Source organism: Scylla paramamosain, chromosome 1 (assembly GCF_035594125.1).
Source record: "Scylla paramamosain isolate STU-SP2022 chromosome 1, ASM3559412v1, whole genome shotgun sequence".
Classification (NCBI taxonomy): domain Eukaryota; kingdom Metazoa; phylum Arthropoda; class Malacostraca; order Decapoda; family Portunidae; genus Scylla; species Scylla paramamosain.
The window spans coordinates 35111459-35129833 of NC_087151.1; the positions used below are offsets into that span (position 1 = coordinate 35111459).

General features: G+C 40.0%; 3 protein-coding genes across 3 annotated transcripts; all 3 read right to left on the minus strand.

Moving 5' to 3' along the window:
• Nucleotides 1-3443: 3443 nt before the first annotated feature.
• Nucleotides 3444-6225, minus strand: LOC135106809 (pseudohemocyanin-2-like). The gene is made up of 3 exons (XM_064016536.1): nt 6054-6225; nt 4264-5793; nt 3444-4164 (listed from the first exon to the last, which is right to left on the minus strand). Exons 1-3 carry the CDS (start codon nt 6208-6210, stop codon nt 3740-3742), a joined length of 2112 nt encoding a protein of 703 aa, XP_063872606.1. The 5' UTR covers nt 6211-6225; the 3' UTR covers nt 3444-3739.
• Nucleotides 6226-9184: 2959 nt separating this feature from the next.
• Nucleotides 9185-12103, minus strand: LOC135107407 (pseudohemocyanin-2-like). The gene is made up of 3 exons (XM_064017641.1): nt 11932-12103; nt 10021-11550; nt 9185-9905 (listed from the first exon to the last, which is right to left on the minus strand). The coding sequence occupies exons 1-3, from the start codon at nt 12086-12088 to the stop codon at nt 9481-9483; spliced, it is 2112 nt and encodes a 703-aa protein (XP_063873711.1). The 5' UTR covers nt 12089-12103; the 3' UTR covers nt 9185-9480.
• A 2941-nt stretch (nt 12104-15044) lies between these two features.
• On the minus strand, nt 15045-17887 carry LOC135107956 (pseudohemocyanin-2-like). The gene is made up of 3 exons (XM_064018847.1): nt 17704-17887; nt 15783-17309; nt 15045-15651 (listed from the first exon to the last, which is right to left on the minus strand). Exons 1-3 carry the CDS (start codon nt 17783-17785, stop codon nt 15227-15229), a joined length of 2034 nt encoding a protein of 677 aa, XP_063874917.1. The 5' UTR covers nt 17786-17887; the 3' UTR covers nt 15045-15226.
• Nucleotides 17888-18375: the final 488 nt, after the last annotated feature.

Below are 18375 nucleotides of genomic sequence, written 5' to 3' on the forward strand. Positions count from 1 at the left end.
GTGAATATCGTTGTAGATAAGGATTCTTCCTCTCGTAATCACTCACTGATAAGTGTTACCACCTGAAATTTTGTGAAATCTTTTTGTGAACGTAGCAAATGTAATGGAAGTGTTCTTATTTATTATATCTATATTAGAGGTTAAGGATGTGTTAATTTTTCAGTCGGTATTTCAGTCAAATTATTGATATCGTGCAGAACAAGATTATGAATATTTATGATTTTATTTATTTTTTTATTTGTATTTATCGTGTAAATCCTGATTGTGTTTATACTTAAAAATAATTTATGTATGTATGTTTTTAAATATTTATTCCTGGTTGAGGTGGAATTAACAAATTCATAATGGAACTTTATTCATTTTGCTGATGCAAGAATTCTAACGATCCGTTTTTTATATATTGTCTTGCTTTATTCAGTGCTAACGTTCATAGTTTGTTATGCCCATCATTAGAAAGGAAAGTTCCACTTTGTAGTAGATGGAATAGCAGGCAATGAAAACGTTGTATGACACCCAGTGACGAGGATAAAGGTGAGTAGAAAATTTGCACGCACTTAACTGCACATGGCGATAGCTGAAAAGATGGAAGAAGTAGGCGAGTCATTTTTGTAATCAGCTAGTTGAGAATGTTGGTCTTCCTGTTTCTATGCATATGCATACCATCCATACCCAAACAATGCTAGTGAAATACAGAACTCACCTCCAAAAAGAAAACTGTTATGTGAATGTTAGCTTATTTCCATTTTTGTTCCATATCCTGTAGTTTTTCATGGAGTTCACTGTTCATCGTCCTTAGTTCTTGTATTCTTCTCGTCATAAAGATTTTTCCTTTCTTCGTTGCTTCTTGTGGTGGTCTTCCAGATGTTTGTTCTGGGTGCCTGACGCGAGATGATAGCGGAGGCATCTGGGTAACTTATTTGTAGTCATGACGACATGGAACTAAGGGCGATGAGCGGTGAACTCCACGAGAAGCTACAAAACACCGAATAAGAATGGAAACAAACGAACACCCACAGAACATTTCAAGACACCACCATCACTAACTTCAAGAATGTGATGGACCAACATCGCAGGAACATCAATGAATGAAACCAGAAAAAAAAAACGGGTTAACCTTATCAGAGGTCACATAAAACACCAGCGCCTTTGTAAGGGTTACATAAAGCTAACAGAGAAAGCTCTCACCTGCAACCAAGAAGAGCTTTAAAATTTTAGACTAAACTGCCACACCATCTCCAAACTGAAGTAACATGAAAAGAGAGTCGAGTGCGAAATACTCATCGCCAACATAGGAAACTTAGCCAAAAGAGGCTGTGTTGTAAACAAGTCCACTTTCAAGCAAGAAAGAGTTGCACGAGCAACGAAGATGACAGAAAGCTTCAAAAGCAAGATGATCGATTAAATGTACTTTGAAGCATCCAAACAACTGAAGGATGTTCGCAGCATAACAAAACGAAAAGCAGATAAGGTGGCAGTCTACCTCCTCATGAATATTTCCGAGTACATCGACAAGATCAACAACATTCTGAAGGATAATACAAAGCTTGCCAAAATAACAAGATATCCGATGGAAGCTCTGAAAAAAAAAAAAAAAAAATCTTGTCCACCTCTAACACCAAAAGCAACATCATTAAGTATAACAACCTCACAGAAGAGTACAGCATAGGTTTCTGTTACGGCAATGTAAAAACGCTTAAGTCGGAAAACGAGCTGAGACCTATTACAGTAAAATCCCTCTTATCCGGCATTCGAGTATCCGGTATCTTCAAGTATCCGGCACATTTTTCCCCGAGCCTTAAAATCAATAGAAAAATCAATGTGTAGTCATAAAATCAATTAAAATTCCCGCGCAAGGCATACTTTGTCCCCTCGCCACCAGAGCGCACTGCTTCGCGCCATCCGCGGCCCACTGCACTGTGTTTACTCAGTGACTCAGTCCCGCCTGTGCACTGTTTATCGCCTGACGCCTTCATCATGCCTAAAGTTGTAGAAAAGTGAAAGCATGTTCTGCTTACACTTAAGCAGCTGATCAGATCAGTTGCTGATTAAAATCAGCTGATCTTTGTTATGGAAAGATTATTCAATAATTATTCAATAATTCAAAATTATTCATGGTTTTCCTATGGGGTCTTCATTTGGAGTTCTACTAGTGAACTATTTTATGGGGAGTGTGAAAGTGATAGTCTTTAAGAAAATGAAGAAACTAGAGATGTACTTCTGATATAACAATATCTTCATGAAATAAATAAATGAATAAATAAATAAATAAATAAACACGAAGAAAAAAGTAAAACAACTAAGATGCTGCCAGCAAGAGACGACGGAACTAAACTTCACCATCGAACACATCGTCAACAGAGCAATATCGTTCCTGGACATCCTGATAATACAAAATCAAGAAATATTCGACACTGACGTCTACGTGAAACCCGCAAACCCTGGCGTTTGCCAGAACAGGAACAGGTAGTGCTTCCAATGCTTGAAGGATTCTACCATCACAGCATATATACGAAGGACACTTACACACTGTAGCACATGGAATGAAGTCTGTTGACAAATAAAACGCTCTACACAAGTGCTATCAAACATTGGTTAAAAGAAAAAAAATAAAAGAATATATATATATATATATATATATATATATATATATATATATATATATATATATATATATATATATATATATATATATATATATATATATATATATATATATATATATATATATATATATACATATATAGACAACCGGATAATGAGAATTGTCCCTTGAGACATGGTTTGGAGGAGATACGACGAAGAGAGAAGTCATAGTCCTGAGGGAGTGGAGGAGCAACATTTTCGAGACCAATCTAGTTGTAATTTATAGGATATTTGGACTGGAATTTATAATAGAATATTTCAAATTGATTAAATATATAGATAAATAAATAAATAAATGAGTTGACAACTTTGCCTCAGATGACTGACACAGTTAACAATGGCTGATTTTCAGTCGAGTTATCGCTTTCAACGGCTTAACACTGTTTCTTTTCATCAACTTCAGTAGAAAGCTCATAAGAGGTGTCATTTGTTCTTTTTGTGATGTGTATATGAAAAAAAAAAGGATACATGTGAAAAAAAACTTTTACTTTGTTTAACTGCAATAATGTAATGTGAAAATTAACTTTTATGACATTTATTTTGTTTTATCATGGATATATACGACTGTTTTTGAAATTTCATGATAACAATGGATAATGTAATGAAAAAAATGTTGAGAACGACTGAAATACTCGATAGAACTCTTCCAGATAGGTTCTTGTTTCTGGTTACGAGCAGCAGCTTGATAACCTTGATCAAATGGAGAAAATGTAGATTCAGGTGACGATTATAAGTGGAATGGTATCAACTTCCCAAGTTATTGTATTGTGTGTTTAGAAGAGGAATCATTGAAAATCACATTTAGAAAACATTTTTCTTTTTTTCTTTTATTGTAATCGATCAAATTTAAGGAGGTGGTTCACTATCATTTCGGAAAGGAAATGCCTATCTTGGAAAAGAAAAAACAGTTAGCTGTCAGGAAGTCAGTCAGTTAATAAAAAAAAAATGGTGGATTACTTGTATGTATTGAGCTATATAAGTAAAATCAGTGCGGATGAACACAATTTAAAGAAATGGAAACCATTCATGACTATTGAAAATAGTGATAAATGTGCCCTATAACCATATGACTGTCTTAAAGTTCAGATGGGTACAGTTAGTTATGAGGAATGGGAATGAAGACATTGTGATTGTAGACCTTGACCATGGTCTCCTTGATGTTGGGCACCTCGTCGACAATGTGTTCGTCAGGAACACGACGGTCCAACGGGTAGCCGAATGGCCTCTTGTCGGGCTGGACGCCGCGGACACCGTAGTGGTGGTATTTGTTCATGGTAATGATGCTCTCGTCATTGACGTCCTGCTGAGCGTCAGTGACAGCCACTAGCAGTCTAAACTGCACACCCTCTTCGTTACCCTTGGGCAGAAGCAGTCTGTTAGGAATGCCAGTGGCACTCTCGTACATCTCTAGGGTCTGATGAGACTCGGTCATCTCAACGAGAGTCTTATACGTCGGGACGTCAGGTACAGTGATGGAAGCCTCTGAACTCTTGCGTGTGATCTCGTTGTCTCCCGGAGTCACTGTAGAAGAAACAGGGCAAAATCGTTACGATAATCAATAAAAGAGGTATAGGATAGAAAAAAAAAACATTAACTAATGAACATTGCAAAATAACTTACGAGTCTTCACGAAGAGGTCCATCTCGATAGCAAGCCAGCGGCCTTCGTCAAAGGGGATGATGGCACCGTTACCGTCGCGGTACGGCATGGCGAGGATGCGAATGACAGACTTCTTTGGGGAGCCATTGTTGTTCTGCACTTTGATCTTATAGGTGAACTCCTTATGGTTGAGGCGAGGCATTGTTGCATAGATGTCATAGAACTCGGTCTGAGTGGTGTTGTCGTTGAAGGCGTTGATCAGGTCGTATTTGTACTCCTCAAAGTAAGTTTCAAGGTTGCCTTGGATCTGGATGTCCGCCACAGTTATGCCCGGGAATACGAGTTGTTCCTTGGTGTAAGGAGGAAGAGAGTCGATGTGCTCCCTGAAGATGTTGTCTATTCTCTTGTGCAGTCTCCAGGCAGCGGGATCGCGTGGGAGGGTCTCCAAGTGTGCGAGCACGCCGGGGGGAGTGTCGTACTTATTCTTGGGGTCGGTCTGGTGGTCAAGCAATGTGTAGGCCAGGGTGGTGAGATTGCCGTAGTACTTGCGGTTGGGGCTGTACATAGAGGACTGAATGATGTCACCCAAGATGTCAATGCCGTGGTCGTTTTCGATGTTGATCTTGTTTCCCTGCTCGTCCTCCACGTAACCGTGAGCGATGGCATCGTGGATGCGGTCTTCCATGTGAACGATTTCGTGAATTCTGCCTATCTTGTCTACGTCATGGAGGTGGATGTCGTCATTGCGGATGGGGAAGGGTGGACCGAACTTGTAGGTGGTCTGCGGAGTAAATCCTTCTTTCAGGGGCTCGTCGAGCTTCAGCTCCTGTAGAGGAGGCAGGTAATTGGAGATGCGCTCAGCCTCGTAACGGTTGAGGAGCTGGTGATAGGCATAGAAGAAGTTCTCTCCCTTCCTATCAATGTGGTAGCCGTAGGTGTCTTTCCACCAGAATGGATTCTCCAAGTGAATCATCAAATGGTGAGTGCCAACGCCAACATCTTCACGGTAGTATGCGACTCTATGTTCGATGTCGTTAGGTGTACCAGTGAAGTTATTTTGGAAGATTATGTTGCGAAGCCTCATCTCTTTGGCCTCGTAGGCTTCCTCGATGACCTGGGTCTTGGTGAAGTGGTGTGGCTTTACCTCGTACATGGCGGGCAGAACGACATGCTGGGTGAGAGGAGAGTGCTTGATGGCATGGTAGGCAGCATAGATGAATTCTTCCTCATTCACTCGCTCCCTGAAGTAAGCTCCATTGCTGGCGACGCAGTTCCAGTCCTTGCACTGCATAAACACCTCGAAGAGCATGATTGCCTCCTCCAGATGGCGTTTGTTGGTGGCGACAGCCCAGTGTTTCTTCTCCAGCAGACGGCCATGTGTGAGCTCATCCATAAGGTGACGGACGGCGACTCCTCCATCCTTGTACATGGAAATGTCTCCCACAGGATTAAAGGATGTTGCCTTGTCAGCCAGTCTGTTATCGCGGAGAGGTTCGAAAATCTTGTAGAAGGCATAGTTTACATCATGTTGCTTCTGATGCGTAGGAACACCTGAAGAAAAAAAAAAAATGTGTTCAGTTCAATAACGAAGAAAAGTTTAAATTAGTTGTCTACCGCTTTCTCTTAAAATAATACTGAAATCAAACTTTGATGAGTTTACCTCACGATTTCCTTTGATACTCCAATATATATATATATATATATATATATATATATATATATATATATATATATATATATATATATATATATATATATATATATGTATATGCGTAATTAGAGTGCTTTGAATACACAAACTGGTAACTCACCGTCAGGCTCATCTGACATATAGCTGGGCCATGCAGCTGCGGCGCTGAGGCCCAGCAGAGCAATCACCACCAAAAGCTTCATGTTGGAGCTAGTGCTGTCTGTGATGTCCTCTTGTTGCTTTATATACTGTTGTCTCTCGCGGCCTTCGCCCCACATGAAGTGTGTGATTAAGTGAATATCGTTGTAGATAAGGATTCTTCCTCTCGTAATCACTCACTGATAAGTGTTACCACCTGAAATTTTGTGAAATCTTTTTGTGAACGTAGCAAATGTAATGGAAGTGTTCTTATTTATTATATCTATATTAGAGGTTAAGGATGTGTTAATTTTTCAGTCGGTATTTCAGTCAAATTATTGATATCGTGCAGAACAAGATTATGAATATTTATGATTTTATTTATTTTTTTATTTGTATTTATCGTGTAAATCCTGATTGTGTTTATACTTAAAAATAATTTATGTATGTATGTTTTTAAATATTTATTCCTGGTTGAGGTGGAATTAACAAATTCATAATGGAACTTTATTCATTTTGCTGATGCAAGAATTCTAACGATCCGTTTTTTATATATTGTCTTGCTTTATTCAGTGCTAACGTTCATAGTTTGTTATGCCCATCATTAGAAAGGAAAGTTCCACTTTGTAGTAGATGGAATAGCAGGCAATGAAAACGTTGTATGACACCCAGTGACGAGGATAAAGGTGAGTAGAAAATTTGCACGCACTTAACTGCACATGGCGATAGCTGAAAAGATGGAAGTAGGCGAGTCATTTTTGTAATCAGCTAGTTGAGAATGTTGGTCTTCCTGTTTCTATGCAGTTTTTTTTTTCTTGATGAACTGCAGAAACAGTGTATATGAGTCTCGATTTTCTGTACTTAGATAATTTCCTATTTTTTGTATGGTAATCGTTAATGTATCGTTAATGTATGTTAATTGTATCGTTAAGTTAATGCTACTGGTTGACGTTAAGTTGCATACCATCCATACCCAAACAATGCTAGTGAAATACAGAACTCACCTCCAAAAAGAAAACTTATGTGAATGTTAGCTTATTTCCATTCTTGTTCCATATCCTGTAGTTTCTCATGGAGTTCACTATTCATCGTCCTTAGTTCTTGTATTCTTCTCGTCATAAAGATTTTTTCTTTCTTCGTTGCTTTTTGTGGTGGTCTTTCAAATGCTTGTTCTGGGTGCCTGACGCGAGATGATAGCGGAGGCATCTGGATAACTTAATCGTAGTCATGACGACATGGAACTAAGGACGATGAGCGGTGAACTCCACGAGAAGCTACAAAATACCGAACAAGAATGGAAACAAGCGAACACCCACAGAACCACTAACTTCAAGAATGTGATGGACCAACATCGCAGGAACATCAATGAATGAAACCAGAAAAAAAACGGGTTAGCCTTATCGGAGGTCACATAAAACGCCAGCGGCCTTGTAAGGGTTACATAAAGCTAACAGAGAAAGCCCTCACCTGCAACCAAGAAGATCTTCAAAATTTTAGGCTAACGTGCCACACCATCTCCAAACCGAAGAAACGTGAAAAGAGAGTCGAGTGTGAAATACTCATCGACAACATAGGAAGCTTAGCTAAAAGAGACCGCGTTGTAAACAAGCCCACTTTCAAGCAAGAAAGAGTTGCACGAGCAACGAAGATGACAGGAAGCTTGAAAAGCAAGATGATCGATTGAATGTACTTTGAAGCATCCAAACAACTGAAGGATGTTCGCAGCATAACAAAACGAAAAGCAGATAAGGTGGGAGTCTTCCTCCTCATGAATATTTCCGAATACATCGACAAGATCAACGACATTCTGGAGGATAACACAAAGCTTGCCAAAATAACAAGATATCCGATGGAAGCTCTGGAAAAAAAAAAAAGAAAAATCTTTTCTACCTCTAACACTAAAAGCAACACCATCAAGTATAACAACCTCACGGAAGAGTACAGCACAGGTTTCTGTTACGGCAATGTAAAAACGCTCAAGTCGGAAAACAAGCTGAGACCTATTATCTCGCACATGCTCACTCATACAGCATCGGTAAAAGGTTCTGCGCCATTGTGAACCCCCATGTACGATCTACCAGGTAGGAACAGGTAGTGCTTCCAATGCTTGAAGGATTCTACCATCACAGCATATATACGAAGGATACTCACACACTGTAGCACATGGAATGAAGTCTATTGACAAATAAAACGCTCTACACAAGTGCTATCAAACATTGGTTAAAAAAAAAAAAAAAATATTATATATATATATATATATATATATATATATATATATATATATATATATATATATATATATATATATATATATATATATATATATATATATATATATATATATATATACATAAAGAGAGAGAGAGAGAGAGAGAGAGAGAGAGAGAGAGAGAGAGAGAGAGAGAGAGAGAGAGAGAACCGGATAATGAGAATTGTCCCTTGAGACATGGCTTGGAGGAGATATGACGAAGAGAGAAGTCATAGTCCTGAGGGAGTGGTGGAGCAATATTTTCGAGACCAATCTAGTTGTAATTTATAGGATATTTGGACTGGAATTTATAATAGAATATTTCAAATTGATTAAATATATAAATAAATAAATAAATAAATGAGTTGACAACTTTGCCTCAGATGGCTGACGCAGTTAACAATGGCTGATTTTCAGTCGAGTTATCGCTTTCAACGGCTTAACACTGTTTCTTTTCATCAACTTCAGTAGAAAGCTCATAAGAGGTGTCATTTGTTCTTTTTGTGATGTGTATATGAAAAAAAAGAAGGATACATGTGAAAAAAAACTTTTACTTTGTTTAACTGCAATAATGTAATGTTAAAATTAACTTTTATGACATTTATTTTGTTTTATCATGGATATATACGACTGTTTTTGAAATTTCATGATAACAATGGATAATGTAATGAAAAAAATGTTGAGAACGACTGAAATACTCGATAGAACTCTTCCAGATAGGTTCTTGTTTCTGGCTACGAGCAGCAGCTTGATAACCTTGATCAAATGGAGAAAATGTAGATTCAGGTGACGATTATAAGTGGAATGGTATCAACTTCCCAAGTTATTGTATTGTGTGTTTAGAAGAGGAATCATTGAAAATCACATTTAGAAAACATTTTTCTTTTTTTCTTTTATTGTAATCGATCAAATTTAAGGAGGTGGTTCACTATCATTTCGGAAAGGAAATGCCTATCTTGGAAAAGAAAAAACAGTTAGCTGTCAGGAAGTCAGTCAGTTAATAAAAAAAAAATGGTGGATTACTTGTATGTATTGAGCTATATAAGTAAAATCAGTGCGGATGAACACAATTTAAAGAAATGGAAACCATTCATGACTATTGAAAATAGTGATAAATGTGCCCTATAACCATATGACTGTCTTAAAGTTCAGATGGGTACAGTTAGTTATGAGGAATGGGAATGAAGACATTGTGATTGTAGACCTTGACCATGGTCTCCTTGATGTTGGGCACCTCGTCGACAATGTGTTCGTCAGGAACACGACGGTCCAACGGGTAGCCGAATGGCCTCTTGTCGGGCTGGACGCCGCGGACACCGTAGTGGTGGTATTTGTTCATGGTAATGATGCTCTCGTCATTGACGTCCTGCTGAGCGTCAGTGACAGCCACTAGCAGTCTAAACTGCACACCCTCCTCGTTACCCTTGGGCAGAAGCAGTCTGTTAGGAATGCCAGTGGCACTCTCGTACATCTCTAGGGTCTGATGAGACTCGGTCATCTCAACGAGAGTCTTATACGTCGGGACGTCAGGTACAGTGATGGAAGCCTCTGAACTCTTGCGTGTGATCTCGTTGTCTCCCGGAGTCACTGTAAAAGAAACAGGGCAAAATCGTTACGTTAATCATTAAAAGAGGTATAGGATAGAAAAAAAACGGAAAAGATAAAAACATTAACTAATGAACATTGCTGCAAAATAACTTACGAGTCTTCACGAAGAGGTCCATCTCGATAGCAAGCCAGCGGCCTTCGTCAAAGGGGATGATGGCACCGTTACCGTCGCGGTACGGCATGGCGAGGATGCGAATGACAGACTTCTTTGGGGAGCCATTGTTGTTCTGCACTTTGATCTTATAGGTGAACTCCTTATGGTTGAGGCGAGGCATTGTTGCATAGATGTCATAGAACTCGGTCTGAGTGGTGTTGTCGTTGAAGGCGTTGATCAGGTCGTATTTGTACTCCTCAAAGTAAGTTTCAAGGTTGCCTTGGATCTGGATGTCCGCCACAGTTATGCCCGGGAATACGAGTTGTTCCTTGGTGTAAGGAGGAAGAGAGTCGATGTGCTCCCTGAAGATGTTGTCTATTCTCTTGTGCAGTCTCCAGGCAGCGGGATCGCGTGGGAGGGTCTCCAAGTGTGCGAGCACGCCGGGGGGAGTGTCGTACTTATTCTTGGGGTCGGTCTGGTGGTCAAGCAATGTGTAGGCCAGGGTGGTGAGATTGCCGTAGTACTTGCGGTTGGGGCTGTACATAGAGGACTGAATGATGTCACCCAAGATGTCAATGCCGTGGTCGTTTTCGATGTTGATCTTGTTTCCCTGCTCGTCCTCCACGTAACCGTGAGCGATGGCATCGTGGATGCGGTCTTCCATGTGAACGATTTCGTGAATTCTGCCTATCTTGTCTACGTCATGGAGGTGGATGTCGTCATTGCGGATGGGGAAGGGTGGACCGAACTTGTAGGTGGTCTGCGGAGTAAATCCTTCTTTCAGGGGCTCGTCGAGCTTCAGCTCCTGTAGAGGAGGCAGGTAATTGGAGATGCGCTCAGCCTCGTAACGGTTGAGGAGCTGGTGATAGGCATAGAAGAAGTTCTCTCCCTTCCTATCAATGTGGTAGCCGTAGGTGTCTTTCCACCAGAATGGATTCTCCAAGTGAATCATCAAATGGTGAGTGCCAACGCCAACATCTTCACGGTAGTATGCGACTCTATGTTCGATGTCGTTAGGTGTACCAGTGAAGTTATTTTGGAAGATTATGTTGCGAAGTCTCATCTCTTTGGCCTCATAGGCTTCCTCGATGACCTGGGTCTTGGTGAAGTGGTGTGGCTTTACCTCGTACATGGCGGGCAGAACGACATGCTGGGTGAGAGGAGAGTGCTTGATGGCATGGTAGGCAGCATAGATGAATTCTTCCTCATTCACTCGCTCCCTGAAGTAAGCTCCATTGCTGGCGACGCAGTTCCAGTCCTTGCACTGCATAAACACCTCGAAGAGCATGATTGCCTCCTCCAGATGGCGTTTGTTGGTGGCGACAGCCCAGTGTTTCTTCTCCAGCAGACGGCCATGTGTGAGCTCATCCATAAGGTGACGGACGGCGACTCCTCCATCCTTGTACATGGAAATGTCTCCCACAGGATTAAAGGATGTTGCCTTGTCAGCCAGTCTGTTATCGCGGAGAGGTTCGAAAATCTTGTAGAAGGCATAGTTTACATCATGCTGCTTCTGATGCGTAGGAACACCTGAAGAAAAAAAAAGTGTTAAGTTCAATAACGAAGAAAAGTTTAAATTAGTTGTCTACCGCTTTCTCTTAAAGAAATACTGAAATCCTACTTTGATGAGTTTACCTCACGATTTCCTTGATACTCCAATATATATATATATATATATATATATATATATATATATATATATATATATATATATATATATATATATATATATATATATATATATATATATATATATATATATATATATATATATATATATATATATATATATATATATATATATATATATATATATATATATATATATATATATATATATATATGTGTGTGTGTGTGTGTGTGTGTGTGTGTGGAATTAGGGTGCTTTGAATACACAAACTGGTAACTCACCGTCAGGCTCATCTGACATATAGCTGGGCCATGCAGCTGCGGCGCTGAGGCCCAGCAGAGCAATCACCACCAAAAGCTTCATGTTGGAGCTAGTGCTGTCTGTGATGTCCTCTTGTTGCTTTATATACTGTTGGCTCTCGCGGCCTTCGCCCCACATGAAGTGTGTGATTAAGTGAATATCGTTGTAGATAAGGATTCTTCCTGTCGTAATCACTCACTGATAAGTGTTACCACCTGAATTTTTTGTCTTTTTGTGAATGTAGCAAATGTAATGGAAGTGTTCTTATTTATAATATCTATATTAGAGGTTAAGGATGTGTTAATTTTTCTGTCCATATTTCAGTCAAATTATTGATATCGTGCAGGACATCATTATGAACATTTATGATTTTGTTATTTTTTTATTTATTGTGTAAATCTTGTTTAATTCAATTCCTTTTCCCGCCCTTATTTTTTCTATTTCCACTTCTTTCTGCATTTCCATTTGATCCCTCTATATTTCCAACTGAAGTTTCATTAATTCAAACTTTTCACTACTAGAAAGACCATCAGTTCCGACAAGTGCACCCAGATTTACCCAATTCATCCCAGCAACCCCCTCTACACTCTCTCCATCACCATCCTCACTTTCATCACCATCATCTTTAAACCAGCTCCTCTCCACGAGTTTTTTTTTTTTTTTTTGAACTCTACCAGCATTTCCTCCTTTTTTCTTGGATTTCAACTCTAAACTTCTCAGCCACTAAACAAAATTCTTCCTTGGTTAGCTGGTACAAAGCATACACACTCCCTGACAGAAGGAACGCCTCAACACGTTTGGTCGCCATGATTACAAGTACTAGACTTCACAAAATATTCCTCCAAATATTACACCATTGGTTATTTAATCCCAACAAAATACACTTTCACACACGAGTACTGGCACCATAAAATGATATACACAAGATATACATACATAATTTGAAGAAATATTTTACACAGTTAAATTCCTTTCAATGGCAATTACCATGTAACACTCATTACATCCCACAAAATATTCAATATCCTGGATGGGCCCCCATTTCTGTCACGATCCCCGTTATCTTTTCAAGAAAGTGGACGGTACACTGATCCCAGAAAGTTTTAAAGGTCTGGATTTTTAAAGGTCTCGAATACTTACCCGACCTATCCGAAATCGTCAGTTATTAAATCCTCTTTCAAAACCTTTACCTTGGCACAGCACGCTAGGAATCACTTCAATACCAGATTAATGTTGGGGTAGAAAACGCAATTATTTTATATAATAACAAAATATATTAATAATAGTGTTAACTTACAAATAGGTTGAAGAAATACACATTAAAGGAAATTAGGGAACAAATTTCTATCCTAGATCAACGCAGGTTAACTCCCACACTCAATTACAATACGTTCCCTCTTTCTCAGGCTCTTATATCACCTCCCTTGTTGCTTAAGGGTTATACACACAAATATATGACATACCCGTCACTTCACAAAGCACTAAAACCCTTTAACTCCTTCACAGGCCGCTGGAATATTTTCCCTATCTGCAGAAATTTCCCGAGACGCTAACACAGCGTCCTCCAACAACAATTAACGTATTTCACCTCCTCAGACCTCGCAAAACATCACCACCACCACCATGGTTCACCTATAACATCACAACACCACACCCAAAGCCACTGATAATGCCACAACACCACTATAACCCCAACCACAAAATGGCTGCCTCTCAGCCCCAAGACTGCACGCGCAGCGTTAAATCACCGACACAACTCACCAACCAAATTTCAGCGAACAAGAGCTCTTGGCACCACAAAAGACTCACCAACCTGATTATGGATATCAGGGTTATACCACCACATCGCCAATACCTCCACACACCCCTTCAATCACCACAACACTACCCAAATTCACCCCTTGAGAACTCCCTTCCTCTTTTCCCTTTGGGCTCCTAACGTTTTCTGCTGACTTAGATAAGAGAAGCAGACAGTTATTGCTCCTCCCCTCCATATTTCACCTGAAATGCACCTTTCCCCTTATATATATATATATATATATATATATATATATATATATATATATATATATATATATATATATATATATATATATATATATATATATATAGTGATGGGGAGGAGCGCAGCACAGGCATCATGGCATCGTTTATAGTAAATATGTTAAGTTAGAAGCTGTCCTTCACCATTTAATTTTCCCCACTTTCCTTTTTTTTTTTTTTTCCTGAGAACTTATCAATAACTCAGCTGTGACCTCACTGAACGTTTCCTTTTGTGTCTCACAACACAAGGGGGGAGGCACAGCCTGCCCTTTAGAGACACATCTCTTCCTTCACACAAAACTAGATGCACTTAATTACACACACACACCCTTCACTCAACATACTAAATTAAATATGGCGACTCCTACACCAGCCTTAGAGTCCCCATCTGGGGAGGGGACCACAAATGTTCACAGGTCTGACTGCTCTTCTGGTATCGACCCTTAGTATCGCGACAAATCCCATAACTTTTTTCTTCATTAACTTCTGCAACTCGTGGTCTTAGAACAAATTTTCAATCTGTAGAACACCACCTCTCCTCTATTAAACCTCATCATGTTTTACTCACTGAAATACAAGTGTCTGAGGCAACTGACATTAACCCTTTTTCTGTTCCCTCCTACTTTATCCTCATTTTCAATCTAAAGCTGGATGTTGCGTCTGTGTGGCCAATGAATTAACTTGCTTTCGTGCTCATGCTCTTGAATTTTTCCATCATCTGGCTACGACTACAGTCAATCTCAAACAAAATTTTTATGTGCTGTATACCTCTCACATAATTCCACTGACTATAAATTCTTTGACTCCGTAACTTCCAAAGTGGCATATATTCTGACTCTCTCTCTCTCTCTCTCTCTCTCTCTCTCTCTCTCTCTCTCTCTCTCTCTCTCTCTCTCTCTCTATATATATATATATATATATATGAAAAAAGCAAGTTGGTGTAACAGCATACACTATGCAAGAAAATATTTGCTTTTGTGAAAAATGGATTTGATATGTCACATTTTCTTTTAATTCAGTGATACATATAACTAATGAAACTATTATGTAATTTGGCATTTATTTATTGAGGTATTTTTGCCACATTCAGTGGATGAAGGAAAAAAAATTGTCAAAAGAGGCTATTTTGTACGAAGCGTCTGCAAATAGCATCGGTGTCAAGATGTGGTACAATAAGGCTGAATACCATGTGACCAGTTTAGTTCAATGTGAGATCTACCAGTGGTCTACGATCTAGTGGTGAGGAAGGCGAATAAAGACGTTGTGGTTGTAGACCTTGACCATGGTCTCCTTGATGTTGGGCACCTCGTCGACGATGTGTTCGTCTGGAACACGACGGTCCAACGGGTAACCGAAAGGCCTCTTGTCGGGCTGGACGCCACGCACTCCGTAATGGTGGTACTTGTTCATAGTAATGATGCTCTCATCGTTGACGTCCTCTTCAGCATTGCTGACAGCCACCAATAACCTGAACTCCACGCCCTCCTCATTACCCTTGGGCAGGAGCAACCTGCTGGGAATACCAGTGGCGCTCTCGTACATCTCAAGATTCTGGCGATTTTCGGTCATCTCAACAAGAGTCTTGTAGGTAGGAACATCAGGTACGGTGATGGAAGACTCTGAACTCTTCCGGTTGATCTCATTGTTACCCGAATTCACTGTAAAGAGAAAATTTGTTTTAAGATATCTGAGAAGAATGTATTTTTATCATGAAATAAGCAATATGGTATATACACACATGACATACTGGAAAAAAAGGTTAGAAAATATACTGGCTAATAGAACTTACAGGTCTTAACAAAGAGGTCCATCTCGATGGCGAGCCAGCGGCCCTCGTCGAAGGGGATGATGGCACCGTTGCCGTCGCGGTAGGGCATGGCGAGAATGCGAATAACAGACTTCTTGGGAGACCCGTTGTTCTGCACATTGATCTTGTATGAAAATTCCTTATGGTTGAGACGAGGCATTGTGGCATAGATATCGTAGAATTCCGTCTGGGTAGTGTTGTCGTTGAAAGCGTTGATCAGGTCATACTTGTACTCCTCAAAGTATGTTTCAAGATTGCCTTGTACTTGGATGTTGGTGACAGTTATTCCCGGGAATTCGAGTTGTTCCTTGGTGTAAGGAGGAAGAGAGTCGATGTGCTCCCTGAAGATGTTGTCTATTCTCTTGTGCAGTCTCCAGGCAGCGGGGTCGCGTGGGAGGGTCTCCAAGTGTGCAAGGACGCCAGGTGGAGTGTCGTATTTGTTTTTGGGGTCGGTCTGGTGGTCGAGCATGGTGTAGGCAAGAGTGGTTAGATTGCCGTAGTACTTGCGGTTAGGACTGTACATAGAGGACTGGATGATGTCACCCAAGATGTTTATGCCGTTGTCGTTTTCGATGCTTATTTTCCTTCCCTGCTCGTTCTCCACGTAGCCGTGAGCGATGGCGTCGTGGATACGGTCTTCCATGTGGACGATTTCGTGAATTCTGCCTACCATGTCCACATCATGGAGGTGGATGTCGTCATTGCGAATGGGGAAGGGTGGACCGAACTTGTAGGTGGTCTGTGGAGTAAATCCCTCTTTCAGCGGCTCGTCTAGCTTCAGTTCTTGGAGAGGAGGCAGGTGATTGGAGATGCGCTCAGCCTCGTAACGGTTGAGTAGCTGGTGATAGGCATAGAAGAAGTTCTCTCCCTTCCTATCAATGTGGTAGCCGTAGGTGTCTTTCCACCAGAATGGATTCTCCAAGTGAATCATCAGGTGGTGCGTGCCGACGCCGATGTCCTCACGGAAGTAGGCGACTCTCTGTTCAATGTCGTTAGGTGTACTCGTGAAGTTGTTTTGTAAGTAAACATTGCGCAATTTCATCTCTTTGGCCTCGTAAGCTTTCTCGATGACCTGGGTCTTGGTGAAGTGGTGTGGCTTTACCTCGTACATGGCGGGCAGAACGACATGCTGGGTGAGAGGAGAGTGCTTGATGGCATGGTAGGCAGCATAGATGAATTCTTCCTCATTCACTCGCTCCCTGAAGTAAGCTCCATTGCTGGCGACGCAGTTCCAGTCCTTGCACTGCATAAACACCTCGAAGAGCATGATTGCCTCCTCCAGATGGCGTTTGTTGGTGGCGACAGCCCAGTGTTTCTTCTCCAGCAGACGGCCATGTGTGAGCTCATCCATGAGGTGCTTGACTGCAGCTCCGTTGTCATTATACATGGCCACATCTGCTACTGGGTTGAATGTTGCTGCTTTATCAATTAGGCTGCTTTCGCGGAGAGGCTCGAAGATCTTGTAAAAAGCGTAATTCACATCATGCTGCTTCTGGTACTTGGAAACCCCTAAAATAAATCATAAAAAGATTAGCAAAATGTTAGTTTATATATTCGTCTCTCTCTCTCTCTCTCTCTCTCTCTCTCTCTCTCTCTCTCTCTCTCTCTCTCACTATATATATATATATATATATATATATATATATATATATATATATATATATATATATATGTGTATGTGTGTGTGTGTGTGTGTGTGTGTGTGTGTGTGTGTGTGTGTGTGTGTGTGTGTATTAACTGTGCTATTTGTTCAAGTTGTCGTACGTCATTATACTAAAGTGATACTATTTTGAACATGTTTCCTCTTGATAAAGAAATCGACTGTTTCACACTAAATCTACTTCGTTGAGGAAAAACAAATATAATGTAAATATTATATTATATTAATGTTATGTAAACCTACCATCCGGCTCATCTAACATGAAGCCGGGCAAGGCGGCTGCGGCACTAACAGCTACCAGTGCAGTCACTAGCAAGACCTTCATATTGAAGCAAGTGCTGTCTCTGCTGTTTCGCTGTTGCCTTATATACTCTTAATCTCTAGCAGCCCCATGTCGCAAGCTTGAAGGCCATAGATAAAAATGCGAGATGAGAAGAGGCGATGGAATCATAAGAGATTATAATTTTTCGTCATGTAAACACTTGAAGTCTGTTACTAAGTGAATGCCTCATCTCAGAGCGAATATAGAAAATTTCATTGCGAACTTGTTTGATACATATCAGAATTAGCTTTATGTATGGTCTCTCTCTCTCTCTCATATATATATATATATATATATATATATATATATATATATATATATATATATATATATATATATATATATATATATATATATATATATATATATATATAATATAATTACAGCCCTCGTACCCGCCTCGCTAACCACTAATTTCTCCAACTAAGCATCGGCTTCGAATGCCGTCTCGACCACATCGTGGCGGTATCATAAGAGACGAAGCTTTGGTAACTCGTCTCGATTCTTCATTACGTACACGCCTGAGCTACTTACATTTATGTTGCATTTTCGATATATATTTGTTTTCTTTTATTGCTTATTATTTGGTACAT